This window comes from Aristolochia californica, unplaced genomic scaffold (assembly GCF_029961685.1).
Source record: "Aristolochia californica isolate CCGP_79_NKW_82.1479 unplaced genomic scaffold, dmAriCali1.0.hap1 SCAF_4, whole genome shotgun sequence".
Classification (NCBI taxonomy): Eukaryota; Viridiplantae; Streptophyta; class Magnoliopsida; order Piperales; family Aristolochiaceae; genus Aristolochia; species Aristolochia californica.
The window spans coordinates 41,427,654-41,441,807 of NW_027182103.1; the positions used below are offsets into that span (position 1 = coordinate 41,427,654).

The 14,154-nt window shown below is 38.5% G+C and overlaps 1 protein-coding gene across 1 annotated transcript; it reads right to left on the reverse strand.

The window, feature by feature from the left end:
• Window positions 1-7,158: 7,158 nt before the first annotated feature.
• Window positions 7,159-11,269, reverse strand: LOC137963345 (uncharacterized). Its single transcript, XM_068810481.1, has 11 exons — window positions 11,207-11,269; window positions 10,328-10,491; window positions 9,786-9,844; window positions 9,597-9,687; window positions 8,694-8,963; window positions 8,509-8,567; window positions 8,352-8,388; window positions 8,182-8,253; window positions 7,942-8,092; window positions 7,674-7,817; window positions 7,159-7,566 (listed from the first exon to the last, which is right to left on the reverse strand). Exons 1-11 carry the CDS (start codon window positions 11,267-11,269, stop codon window positions 7,159-7,161), a joined length of 1,518 nt encoding a protein of 505 aa, XP_068666582.1.
• Window positions 11,270-14,154: the final 2,885 nt, after the last annotated feature.

Consider the following 14,154-nt stretch of genomic DNA (forward strand, 5'->3'; position numbering starts at 1 on the left):
GAAAATTTACAAAGGAAGAGGGAGCAGATCCCTAACAACAAGAGATTGAAGGGACGCTCCCTGCTTGGCAAGCACATCTATTGCCAAATTTGCAGATCTCGGAATGTGAGACCAAATACAAGAAAATAATGACGTAATATCTAAAATCTCCTGAAAAATGTCCCAATGCCTCCATGGCGGAAGGGAAGCATGCTGACACCAACCAATCACTACCTTGGAGTCCCCTTCAATGTGAATAGGACCACTGCAGTTGTGTCTGAACATGCGAAGTCCATTAAGAAGGTCATATAGCTCTGCCGACGTAGAATCAGAGATACCTAATGGACCAGCATAAGAGAAGCACTGATTGGTAGACGGATCCGAAGGGATTCTTTGAGTGACCATAACTTTGATTTATAGCTCCATCTGGTGACCACTATTGGATTCATTTGATCTGCCCAGGATTGCTGTTGGGCAGGCTTCTTCTTCTGCTGACCACGACCTTGATGCATGGTGCTTGTCAGGTCACTTCTATCAGATTGTTTGATCCAGCCAGGATGCTCTTGGGAAAGTTACTTTTTTGGTTGACCATGATCCTAATTCATGGCGTCTATTCAGTAAGCACTATTGGATTGCCTGATCAGGCTAGGACTACTCTTGTGAAGACTTCTTCTTTGGCTGACCATAATATTGATTCATGGCTCCTGTTGGGTCACCATTATTGGATCATCCAATCCACTCAGGACAGCTCTTGGGAGGCTTCTTCAATTGGGACCACTCTTCAGTTCTGTTCATGTTGCTATTCTTTATGTCAAAGTGTTCCTGAAAGTTTGTTGAAAGAACTAAAAGAAAAAGAAAGGGAATAAAAGGAGCATAAATGGCTGTTTCCTAACATGTTAAGGCAACCTAATTATCATGAACTTCTTTTGTGGGAAGAATGAAACAGGACCTTGATGAGACAGATCGCTCTATGTTACCTTTCTCTTCATGTGCTCAAGCACAGCAGTTGAGAGGGTGTGTATTGGGTCATGTCTTTGAAGTCTTTGATACTTCTCCTTTGGACAAGCTTTTGGGACTCCACCATCAGCCATCTGCTGGTGAATTCTTGCTGAAAATATTCAGCCTCTAGTCATGCTACAGCTTCAGCTGTGTCGTTGCCGCCCACAATGAACATCTGAGTTGACGAAGAATATTGATGCAGTAGGGTCAAGCTTCACATAATGGATTCCCAATCCAATTTCTCTCAAAGAAACAGTATTCCTGGTTAAAGTTACAACAAACCTACCCTTCCTTTCCTGAGTGTCCTTTCTTGCAGTCTTTGCGTATGAAAACAATCCCTTCTTCATCCTTTGCACAAGATTCTAAGCTCGACTGAGAGCTGATGAAGACAATGTTAGCTCTAGCTAGCAAGTAGGAAAAGAGCCCTGGAAGGGTGAGCCTTGCGAGCACCACGACCAAGCTTCCCAACCAACTTTTGCTTTGCCAAGCATGAGAAGATCCTGGACTGACCAGAAATGGAAAAAATATGTAGGCACCTCCAACAGACTGGAAGAAGAACCATGCTGGTCCTCCATGTGTTGCCACAGCCTTGGAAAGAATGTCAAAAATAATGAAGAGAAGAGTTGGAAATTTGGAAAAAAAATAAAAATGTAAAGCAACATAACCTGTAGAGAATGGCAAAAGACTCACCTTTAAAGAGTCAACACTACATCTGGTTCTGAGGCTTACTCATGGGATTATTGAGTTCTTTGATGGCTGTGCCAGGAAGCATCATGCTCACCACTACCTGCTGCTGAGAACTGCAGATCCAGAAATCCTTGATCAGCTTGCTTTGGAGATGACAAGGATCTTCTAACGTCTCATAAAGAGAACCAATGGTTCTCATTGATAAGGTGGATAAAAATTGGCGGTGGTTCTTCTGGATGTAAGGAGCTTGGGTGTACCATCTAAAACTGAAGTAGGTTCAGCGCCTCCAAGAAGTCATTGGTACCAGAGTTGGATAAATCTGGCAATGGTGCATGGAGATTTCATTCATCTATGTGGTGCTTCTTGAGGAGAACGTTTGCAAAAGAGAAGCTTAAGCTGTACCCATTGCAGCAAATTATAAGTTGGAGAGTCTACTGATGATGCAACTTGCACAAAGAGAAGAACTTAAGAAACCTGATGAAGGAGAGGCAAAAAAAGACCCTAGAAGAATGGAGAAAAGAAAGAAAGAGAAAAAAGAAATGGACTCGGAGCTTGTCTGAAATGCAGTTGCAGTGAAGAATGAAAGTGATAGAAGTTCAAAGACTTAAGACTAGTGTTAAATTGGGTCGAAGGCCCTATCCCAAAATGATTAGCCAACTTAGGAAACCTCTTTTACCTACTAATAAACTCAAGATCTTTGTACTCACTAATCTATGTGGGACTATTCCTTAACACTCCCCCTCACGTGTAGACCATCTTTTGTGGCTCTATAAGTGGATAATTTAGGAGTAGGCAGTTTAGGTGTAGGCCCTCTTTTGTGGCTCTACAAGTGGATAGTTTTTAGGTGTAGGCCCTCTTTTGTGGCTCTACAAGTAGATAATTTTTAGGTGTAGGCCCACATATGAGTACCTGCTCTGATACCATGTTTAGTTGGGTCCAAGGCCCATCCCAAAATGACTAGCCACCTTAGGAAACCTTTTTCCCAACTAATAAACTCAAGATCTCCGTACTCACTAATCCATGTGGGACTATTCCTTAACACTCCCCCTCACGTGTAGACCCTCTTTTTGTGGTTCTACAGGTGGATAATTTTAGGAGTAGGTAGTTTAGGTGTAGGCCCTCTTTTGTAGCTCTACAAGTGGATAGTTTATATGTAGGCCTTATTTTTGTGGCTCTACAAGTAAATAGTTTAGGTGTAGGCCTTATTTTTGTGGCTCTACAAGTAGATAGTTTAGGTGCAGGCCCACATATGAGTACCTGCTCTGATACCATGTTAAGTTGGGTCGAAGGCTCTATCCCAAAATAACTAGCCAACTTAGGAAACCTCTTTTACCAAATAATAAACTCAAGATCTTTGTACTCACTAATCTATGTGGGACTATTCCTTAACAACTAGAAAACATCACCTGCCTCTGGTTGTGCAACACCTGCAAAGGAAGATCTTCTAAAAGGCTGAGACTGAACGCAGGTGTTCAGTCTCTCATCGTATAGTATAAAACTATCATTTTCAAAAAAAACAAAAAAAAAAGTATAAAGCCAGAGAAAGTGGAAAATTGAGTTCCATCAACTCATCTATCTACACCGAAATCAGCATGTCTTGAGGATGAAAGGATGCTGAATTATTCAAGAAGTTATGAATGAAGGATGAAATGGAGGCTGTTTACGGTCATGAATTGAACAACAACCAAAAGAGAAATATTGTTTGGCAGATAGAGAGCAGGAAACAAGACAGAAGAGAAACCAAAAGGAACAAGATGATGAGCTTGTACAGAGTAAACATTGAAACCAGTTAAGAAGATAGAGTTCAAGAAGCTCAAGAATTCGCTTCGGAAATTTAGAGAAGAGTTCAATCTCAGATTCTTAGCCTTCGTTAGTGTTTGGCCAAATAAAAAATTATATAATATGGTGGTTCAGCATAACCAATACACGGATGAATAAATAAGCCTAACACATTTTTTAAATTTTGATTGAAATCCCAAGCAAGCGTAATGAAGCCCCATGTCGGCTAGGTTTCTCAAAACCAAATTTGCTGAGCCTTGATCCTTATCAATTTGGACAATTGTTGGAGACAAACTTATGCTTGGAACATGGAAATTTACATTTTATTGAAACAAGTGTTCATTGAGAGTACCGCATTGGTCGGCTTGCTATCATTTCTGGTTTCTGATCAACATCCAAAGGTTAATTTGGACAAATATAATAAGGTTCATCTCTGAGTGTGAGTCAAGAAGGGTTCAATAAAAGTTATGGCGGCCCCCGTTCGATCTCTAATTGATATATGTCTCGAACTCAATGGAGATTAAAAGTTCTTATGTTTGCTATCCCTTGTACATGGGCCCATCTCCAAGCACACTCTTGGAATCATAGCAAAAGTCATTGTCATTGAAAGGTCTTGTATAGGGTTATGCAATGGGCACATAGCCCCATCACTCGAATTATTAAAAAATTGAGGATATTAGGGATGCAACGGTTGTGACTATTCAACATGACTAATGACAAGTTAATAATAGTGGGTCCTGTCAAATCTAAAGCATTGGGCTCCAAGCCTTATCCATCCTTCAGATGAACAAAGCCTTGAAGGGGGCATTTGTATGAAAAAATAGCGATCAAGATTATAGAATCCTATCAATGGCCACCATTGAACCAAAAATATGGGATCATCATTGAAGATAAATTGGACAATCAAATCATGATTTTGATCATGATCAATGGCCTGAATTATAATTAGTGGAAATGGGTTTCACCATTCAAAAGCAGTGACACGTGTCATGTTTAGGAATGACATGTAGCATCATAGAGAAGAAACACATATAAGAAGTGAAATAAAGGTGGCCTGATTCTATTCATGACTTGAGTTGACATGTAATATGCTCTCATGAGGAGAAGACTTGAGTAAAAGAATACACGATACACCTCTATCTAACTAGACTTAGAAAAGGATAAGGAGGAGAAAAAGGGGGGATCAGTTGAACTACCCACCCTTAGCCTATAAATAGAGGTCTGCTCTCTGGGAAAATGGAAGATTTTTTAAAAGAAGAAACTTTGCTGAAATTGCTAAGGCTAGAGATTCAAAAGAAGAGAAACTTTGTCATTCAACCAAATTTTAGAAATGCCAGAAACTCTACAAAAATCTTCATAGAACTCGAAACAAGTTGAAAATTCTGTTGCAACTTTATCGAGACAACATTATAGAGTTTGCAACAAAAAGACTTCTACCAAAACTTTGTGATACCTTCTTAGATTGTTAAAGGTACATGAGATTAAGTCTCCTTGTCACACATCACACAACAGCCAACTATAAGTTCAAATTGCTAGCTGATCAAGCAGACCCTAATCCAACGGTTAGATTAACTGTAGAACCGGCAAAGATTGTCCATAGAGATTGAATCAAAGGATCAAGTTCGCATGTAAGACCATGTACCCTTCTTTTGTACTTATGGTCATGCTTCTTTGCTGATCGACCACTTTGTATGTCGACATTTTTCCAGAAGTACATTAACGAAGATTCTACAAAGAATTAAGTAATGGAAGAGTCCTATCTCTAGTTTGGTCATCTTATTCACTATCCACGAACTGTATTTTGTTGGTTTCGTAGTTGAAACAACTACAAAATTGGGTCTCCTTGAATAGCTACTATTTGAACTTGTTGTTGGCCATAATGTGATGGTCTAAGGAGGTATCACGGAGTTGCGAATGTTTATTGTTGCAAGGTCCAAAATGGAATTTTGATAGAATTTGTGTCAAAATTTATTTTCTTATTGCTAACTCTGTCACTATTTTGGCAAATTCTTTGGTGTTTTCTTGGATCTGGAGCTCTAGTGACTCTTGAATAGTTTCTCTACTTCCACGTAGTTGTCCCTTTTCCTAGAGAATTGTCCTCTATTTATGAGCCAAGGGGTAAGTAGTTCAACCAATTCCCCCCTTTTCTCCTCTTATCCTTTACTTTTATTAGATAGAGGTATGCCATGTGTGCTTTTACTCCTTTTTCTCTTAATGAGAACATTCCATGTGTCAACTCTAAGTCATAAGTAGAATCATGTGGCTACTCTTATTCCACCTCTTATCCCATGGTTTTTTTCCATGTGGTGCCACATGTCACTTTTAGATGAGGCCATATGTGACCTTTTCTTTTGATTATGGGGCCCATTTTACCAGGCATAATCTAGGCCATCGTTTATGATCAAAATCATGACTTGAGTAGCTGGTGGGGATGCCAGTATGCTCATTGGGCCCCAATGAACCCACCAATTATGGTTAAAATTATTTTTATTTTATCTTTCCTGATTTTACTTGATTTGATCAAATAGTGATCTTATTTATTTTGAATTTTAAATTTCAATTCAAATTTTTAGTTTATCTTTTCTGATTTTATTAGATTTGATCAGATAGTGATCTTATCTATTTTGTATTTTAAGTTTTAATTTTAGTTATTTAAAGGCTGTAACAAGATGTTGACGTTCTTCTTTCGCATACGACAATTAAAATTCACGCCATCACGTATTCTTCCTGCATCAATACCTGGCTTAACATAATTAGAATGTTATCTACTAAATGAGAGTTGGCCATTGGATAAAATAGTTTGTTTACCATTTGCTAGAATAACCTGTGAAAAAGGTTTATCTAACCCCTTTTTTTTTCCTGCAGAAAAAGGGTAAAGGTAAAACATACACTGAAGTGATTTCATAAACAAGTAATATGGGGATGAAAGTATTTGATCCATCTGCTTTTTGAAGTGTCTCACCATGTTTTCTCAAAATCTTTATTACTTCTGCTGGCCTTTTGAAATGATATATTATTCTCAAGGCACTAAAAAGCCTATCAGGCTGTGCGAATTCATTTCTTATGGCCAATTTTTATAATTAGAAATGATTCTGAACGTGGTTGTATTTATTTACAAGGAATATGGTTTTTGTGCCTTTTGAGGATCTCCTGTAGCAGGATGAAGGCTAACTTATGCGTATAAAGCTCCGAAGTTTGGTTTCTGATGCTTTAGTTTCACTCCGTTCTTACTTGCTGGTGCTGTACTATATTGCATCTAATGGTGATCATCTCTAGTCTCTCTCCTGAATGTGAATCTTGGAAGAGAACAGGAGAACGGAAGAGAAGGAAACGAAAAAAGAAAACAAATTGCTGTTGTGAAAGCTTGACAAGTGCATGAAGTCATGTCATATTTACTAACAGGCAGATGGAATCATCCTATGGGAACTAATCCAAAAGCAAAAAACACCCGAGGACGTGTTATGAGATCATTCATCTTTCACTGTCAGCTTCTTTGCATCTCATAGTCCATTGATGGAGCAGGTGAATTTAGATAAGAGAACATACTCTATTGATTCATGGCGAAACAAGCTTTTTCCTTTTTCTATCTTGTATGTAAAAGAATAAAAAATAGAAAAATTGCCAAGGTGGGCTCTCCTTCGGGATCGACCCTCTCCTCTTGGCTGAAAAATCTCTCTCGTTTCATTTGATCCAGTGTGAACACTCTTCTTTTCTCTAGACATGGGGTTTAGCTTTCAATGTCTCTGCGTCTAATGTGCTCATCTCAGACTCATCGGAGGTATCGGTTGTTGCAGACTGAGGTTTCACGGATCCATCGGAGTACTTTAGTCTGTCATGGTAAGCTTTTGTCGTCCAAATCAGAATCAGAATCACCATAATTGTGGATAATGCTACCAGTGCCACCCAGACCATCCGAACGAACTTCTTCACCGGCTTGCACTGATTGAAGAGGATCTCGTTAATCGCATCGTTAACCAGTTGACAATTGACCAAGCTTTCCATGCCGGGAAACGCGTCGAGCAAATTTTGTACCGCGGTAGTGTAGGCCAAGACTTCATCGTATGTGTCGGCAGGAATGCAAGTCCCGGATTCGTTGCCTGAACAGGTAAAGCTGTTGATGATCTTCATAGGAGGGGGAAAGAGAAATGGACCGTGGTTTGATCAGTTACGAGAGGAATGAATCAGTACGAGGCAGGAAGATTAATGGAACGGGAGTAAGCAGATGTTACCTGGGGAATATCTCCGATTCGGATTGTATTGGCCGGGCAATTCTCCGGCTGGTAGATGTAATCGGGTGAACCAGAGAAAGGGTTGCAGATGCGAAACTGACGCAGTAAAGAGGATTCTGGTTGAGCCGACAAGTTGGAATTCACCTGCAGATTCAATCCAGTGCGAAGCCATGAGAGAGTGTGGTCAATTGGGAAACTAATCCGTATATTACTTCTGAAATGAAAAATCACTAGGGATTGACTTCTCCAGGCTGAAAATTTTCTATACCTGATTTATGAGATCATAAATCTCTGCTTTGATATCCTGTAGAGCAGGTTGGGCGGAAACCAGGTCGTCGCAGGGGAGGATCGAGCTCAAGCTGCTGTTGCTGGGATCCGTCCGGTAATCCTCTACAGCCGTGCATGTGTCGCCAGCAAACCTGAAATATCATTTTCAGTTTTGTCTCAGTGAGAAAATTTTCACATCTTTCATGCAATTTCCCCATGAAAAAACAACAATTGTTCTTACTTTTCGAGGAAGAAGTATGCTCCGAAATACATCCAGCAGAGCGCCGTTAAAACCCAGCACAGAGTAATGAGCCTGTAAACATGAAAAAATATGAGAATTCACCTCAATGTGCAGATGAATTTGATCAAATTATACCACTTTGATGAACTAGAAGAGACTAATCCACTTACAGATAAAATAATTTGTTCTTCCGAAGAAATCCGAAAACTGCAGTTACAAAAATGTTACACACTTGTTAGAATCAATACTGTTAAAGTTGGATTCTTATTCATCTCAATAATCTTTTAATACTGAATCCAAGTGAGACTATTGTGAACAGATACTTACTCGGCAAAGCAAGAACAACAATCAGATTCAGGGAAATGATAACAGTAGTCGAGACATACCTGCAAGAAGCAAAAACTATAGAATCAACAGCATGGTTGCATTGTCTCTAGCAATAGAATATGCCGGAGATTTTCCAGAAAAGCAGAGAAAGTTCTGAAATTTAGAGACTGAAGGAAGAAACTCACATTATGGTGAGGCCCAAGTTAACCCAGCGCCTGTTCTTATTCGCCTGTCTCTGTATATTAGCAGCTTCTCTGTCAAGCCTATCCGCGGTTGAATTCAGGCGGCCTGAGGCATCGAAGAGGACCAATCTCTCCGGCATGGTTCTGATGACCGTCGTCACATTATATATAGTCTCAGACGCATCATATGCAGTGTCCAAGACAATGTTTTTCACAGTTCTTCCCCTCGAGTGGAACCTCGAGCTTCCACCCAGAACTACACCAGTCGCAGTTCTGCAACAGAAGATTATATTACATGAACACATGGCGCAGGCTGTGATCATATTAATATTCAGGTGAAAATGTGACGTGAACTCACATGGCAAGGACTGTGAAGAGAACTCCCAAGAGGATGTGCCAGAAATAGAAGTGGGTGGAGCAGTTTGGTCTCTTGAAACTTTTCTTTCCTTTAGAATGAAAGCAGAGAGAGGTTGTCAGCAGGAAGACGGCGAAACCTAATCCGCAGAGAAGCCAAGCTACTCCAATGCTGTACCCATATATCCCTGTGAAGATGGTAGACTGGAAACAAGAGGAAAATCAATTTTTTTTCTCATTCATTATTCTGATTCTGTCTCGTACTGAAACATATCAGAGTCTATTGGAAAATGATTGAAAATCATTTTTGAACAAAGATTCCTATTCTTCTATTTTTTGGTCAGTTTCTGCTTCTCGATGATCATAAAAACCAGAAAAATGGACAATTAAGAATTTTTTTCGGAAATAGACATAAAAATTTACAAAAATAAGAAAGAACTTTCAAAATCAATCTAAATACATCTGAACAAGAAAAATTAAGAGTAGTGTGAGAAAGAGAGAGAATTTACACTCCAATAGTGCTTGTTTGAAATGTCGTAGCCTCCTCTATACTTGTTCAAGTTATCAAGAGGATCCACCCTCGCTGTGTCATCTTCAAGCTTTACTGGATCAGAAACATTACCTTCTTGCAACAATTTCCTTCCTAAAATAATATTTTAAAACGGAAACTGTAAATTTACAGAAAAATGCTAATAATTTTCTTATAGGAACAGAAAAATATAAATAAAAAAGCCCAATTACCTGTCTCGAAGTCTGATAATGGCTTCAAGCCCCCATCAGAGGTACAAGCAGTAATTTGGCTGATATATAAGGCCAAAATCACCATAACAAGACAAGAGAACGTTGGTTTTCTTGAGAGACCCATCTTATTACCTGTAAAAAAGGCCAGTTAACCGACTAGATTGCCCCTGCTAGTATTATAAACAGCACTCTCGAACAGGTTTAAAGAGTTCAAAATGATGGATTAGATGGCTCGTATAAGAAAAAGAATTTGAATCTCATTGGATTAAGTTGTTATGATTAACAGAATTTTTTTTCAGAAACGCAAGATTATAATCGACTCCAGAGCTTACCAGGAATCACAAGCTTCTCTTGCAGTTTTCTTCTTCCTGAACTGCAGAAGCTCATGCGCATATATATTTTGAGAGAACTTGTAGAATCACCAACATGCAAAGCTATGCCTATCTATCCTTTTGAGCTCTGAAATCTTCTCTTCGCAGGTCATTTAATGGTTGATTACCCGCGTTAATGTAATCTCTTTTGAAAGCTTGCTGTTCTTTCACCTGAGCAGTTCCTTACGGCCTCTTGCAGAAAGCTCCGGTTGCAGAAACCCTTGAATCGTAAAGGCGATATTCGAACGAAACTGAAGCTTTCCTAATTCAACAGAACGTCTCCTTCTGTAAGCTCTCCGGTTTGACGTTTGGAAGGCTTTAAACCAGGCCACACGCTAACGCTGATATAAGAGCTTTTAGAACAGACTCAAATAAGAAAGCTTCGGAAATTTACACCCCTCGAAGCCTGCTGAAATTTCTCAAAGCAAAAACCAGAAATTCAGAATCGTGAATTTCTAATGTCAGAGAGTTTGATCAGCGGAAGCTTTGAAGGATGATACGAGGCAGACCCGTGTCGAAACTCTCTCGTAAGACTTTCTAGAAACTTTATATACAATTGCCTGCGCCTCCCGACTCCGACTTAATCCATAGTCACCATTAAAGAACTAATTTATTTATCAGAGAAGGTTAGGGGATGCGCTTGAACCAGAACCACTCGGTCAAAAAAAGAACAAATAGGAAGTCCACTGAACGACCCTTGAGTCTCGACTCCAGTCGTCATGTCCTTGGGTTTTTAGTTTTTTTCTGGTGTGAAAACCCGTCAGCGAAAAGAGAGACAACTGAGATATTCCAAGTGTATTTTTCTCTCTTTAGAACCAGTAGTTAATTGAAACTACTCAGAGAAGTCTTCGTTTCCCAATAGCTATATTTTAATGCCTTCTTCAGCTCGTGCTATCATCAATGCTGTAACGGGTAGAAAGAAGATGATCTTAATCGTATTCACAGAGGAGGCAAGTTTGGCTCTGGGTCTGATCTTCGACGTATTCAAAACGCAGAACAATCAAAAGGAAAGATGCCAGAAACGACCTACAACATAAACATTCAATATACAGAAGTGGACATGTTCCGGCAGCCAGGCTTCTTCGACCCTTTAGTCTCTACTCCAGTCGTCATGTCCTTGGGTTTTTAGTTTTTTTCTGGTGTGAACATCCGTCAGCGAAAAGAGAGACAACTGAGATATTCCAAGTGTATTTTTCTTTCTTTAAGACCAGTAGTTAATTGAAACTATTCAGAGAAGTCTTCGTTTCCCAGTAGCTATATCTTAATGCCTCTTCTGCTCGTGCTATCATCAGCGCTGTAAAGGGTAGAAAGAAGATGATCTTAATCGTATTCACAGAGGAGGTAAGTTTGGCTCTGGGTCTGATCTTCGACGTATTCAAAACACAGAACAATCAAAAGGAAAGATGCCAGAAACGACCCACAACATAAACATTCAATATACAGAAGTGGACATGTTCCGGCAGCCAGGCTTCTTAGTTTTTCAACGCTCATGATCTACAGTAAAGGAAGACCGCAAAAAATGAGCAGGAAGAAACAGACCCAGGCCTTTCAGAACACGGCAGGTCAATGTATCAAAAACGACTGTCATTCAGAAACGACTGTCAATGTATCAAAATATTTGAAAATTAATAAAGCAAGCAGCAAGAGAAAGAATGTTATATGCCTTCATTCATGCACTTTTTGAAGAGCAACTTCCGGGAAGAAAACACCTTTTCGGGGTTTTTTTCTTCGATTTTCTTTCTTTCTTCCATGTAAAGCAGCCGCGATGACTTTTGCTTTTCAACTTTTGACAGTTTATTTAACAATTGGACAATAACCATCCACAGTCGCAATTCTTACGTGTGGGCTGATGCATTCACTGCATCGACGCAAGTCTTCAGATTATTTAACAAGGAAAAATGTCGTAAACTTCATGAATTAACACAGTTCTACGTGCAGGCTACGGGAGTCTCTGGGGGCGTCTATCGTTCTCAAATCTCAAGCCGCCATGACTCAGAAAAACCCTCCGTGATCAAGTAAAAACTAAAAAAAGCAACAAAAGAAAAATTCAAATTCTACGTGATGTATCTTAAAAACTGTTTGAGATTGCGATTAATGTATCCGAATCACAAGGAGATGTTTGTTAATGGACTATGAAGGGTTCTGAATTTTTATGGAAGACTTCACTTCTGAGTCTCAGGCACAATTCGTTATAAATGACGAGTTAATTAGGATTAATTGAGATAGACTTTATTAGGCCCAGAAAGCCTTGATAGAGAGGGGACAAAATACACTGTGGAAAGAGAAATTAGGTGAAGGGCCTAACTTTGGAAAAGAAATTCTTCCTAGAATTTAGGCATTTAATTAATTTTAGGATTGTAGATAATAAATTAATGAAAAGAAATTTTTTGAAAATGAGTGGTTAGGTCATTCTTTTATTATAAAAATTCATATATTGAAATTTTATTTATTTTTAAATTTTAATGACTAGATATTGTATTTTTTTTAATTTTTTTAGGATATAGTTGTATTTGAATTAAAATAAGACATCTAATTGGATACATTTGGATATACATTGTCTAAGAATATTTAAAAGCTACCCTTTTATTAGACCTAACCCAGCTTATACTCCACTCAACCCTACTCTTGTTATCATATAATTGAGCTTCTAAATTCTCAAAAAGTTCTGAACAAGTGACAAAAAGGATACTTCTATGCTTGGTAGCCAGTCTGGTTGAAGAGAAAGGAGAGAAGTTCTAGTGATGCACAAAGTAGTCGGTCCACAAGTAGGCGTGTCCTTAGTACAATCAATAAAAGAAAAGAAAATTACAAGTGATATGTGGTCTTATTTCTAGTAAGTCTCTTAAACAAGTTTGAAATGACTTTGTAGATGAAGTCAATTTGACCATTTTTTTTCTTATTAGAAAGATATCTATTGATTTGTTTTATTGAATTTATATGTAGCCATAAGAATTGTGAAGGAAGAAGGTGAAAAAACGGTCTCGCATCAACAATTTCTGACCTGAGCTTTTTAGTTAGTTTTTCTTTTTCTTAAAAATTTAAACCTCTCATTCTCAAATTCAACTGGAATCGCATTAGAGGGAAGAAAAACATCCATTACAAGTTACTAATTCTCTTATTTTCCATATTTTTCTCATTTTGGGGCATTAACACTAGAAACTGTTTTCCAGTGCACATGAACTTATCCACATTAACACCTAGTTCAAAGATGAAGTTCATGTAGATGAATAAAATGAATTTGAATCAGAAAATGAAGATGAACTTCCAATTCTTTCTGACTATTTTTAGAACTTAATTTTCCTTACAAGATTATGGCTTTTGAATCTCATACTTATGTGCTGTGGATTTGAAGCATGGCAAAGTGACGATAATAGTAATCTACTTGTTGCATCTCTAAGGAAAATTTTGAGCAGGATGAAGGTTCTTTCTGACTATTTTTAGAACTTAATTTTCTTTACAAAATTTTAGCAAAGTGACAATTCTTCTTGGAATTTACCTCTCTCTTTCAAAGGCTCTCCAAATTCTCCTCAACCCTAGGGGAGCTCTCTATTTGCAGGGGTTAGGTGGTTCAACCACCTTCCCCTTTCTCTCCCTCAATCTCTTTGTCAAATTTCTTCTTCATAGGTGCGGTGGCAATTGTGGCATAGGGTGAAGGTAAGTCTTCTCTTCATGAAATAACAACCAGAGGCAAGGCCAAACCTAATTTTCATAGGATTGCCACATATGGTGAAGCCAAGTCTATCTTTTGATTATGCCACATGTCAGATTTCGTAGAACTCATGTTGGTGCCATATGTTGCCTACTATGTATAGTTTATGTGCCACCTTATATCAAGATAATTTTGACCACTATTTTTTATCAAAAGACTTTAATAGATGATTTATTATGTGTTTAATTTGCCTTTGGTAGTGATCTCATCTTGATTAGTCAACTCCTTTCACTTTTAAGTTGACTTTTATTTGATCACATTGACTAAGGGTTGACCCGTAGCTGACTCT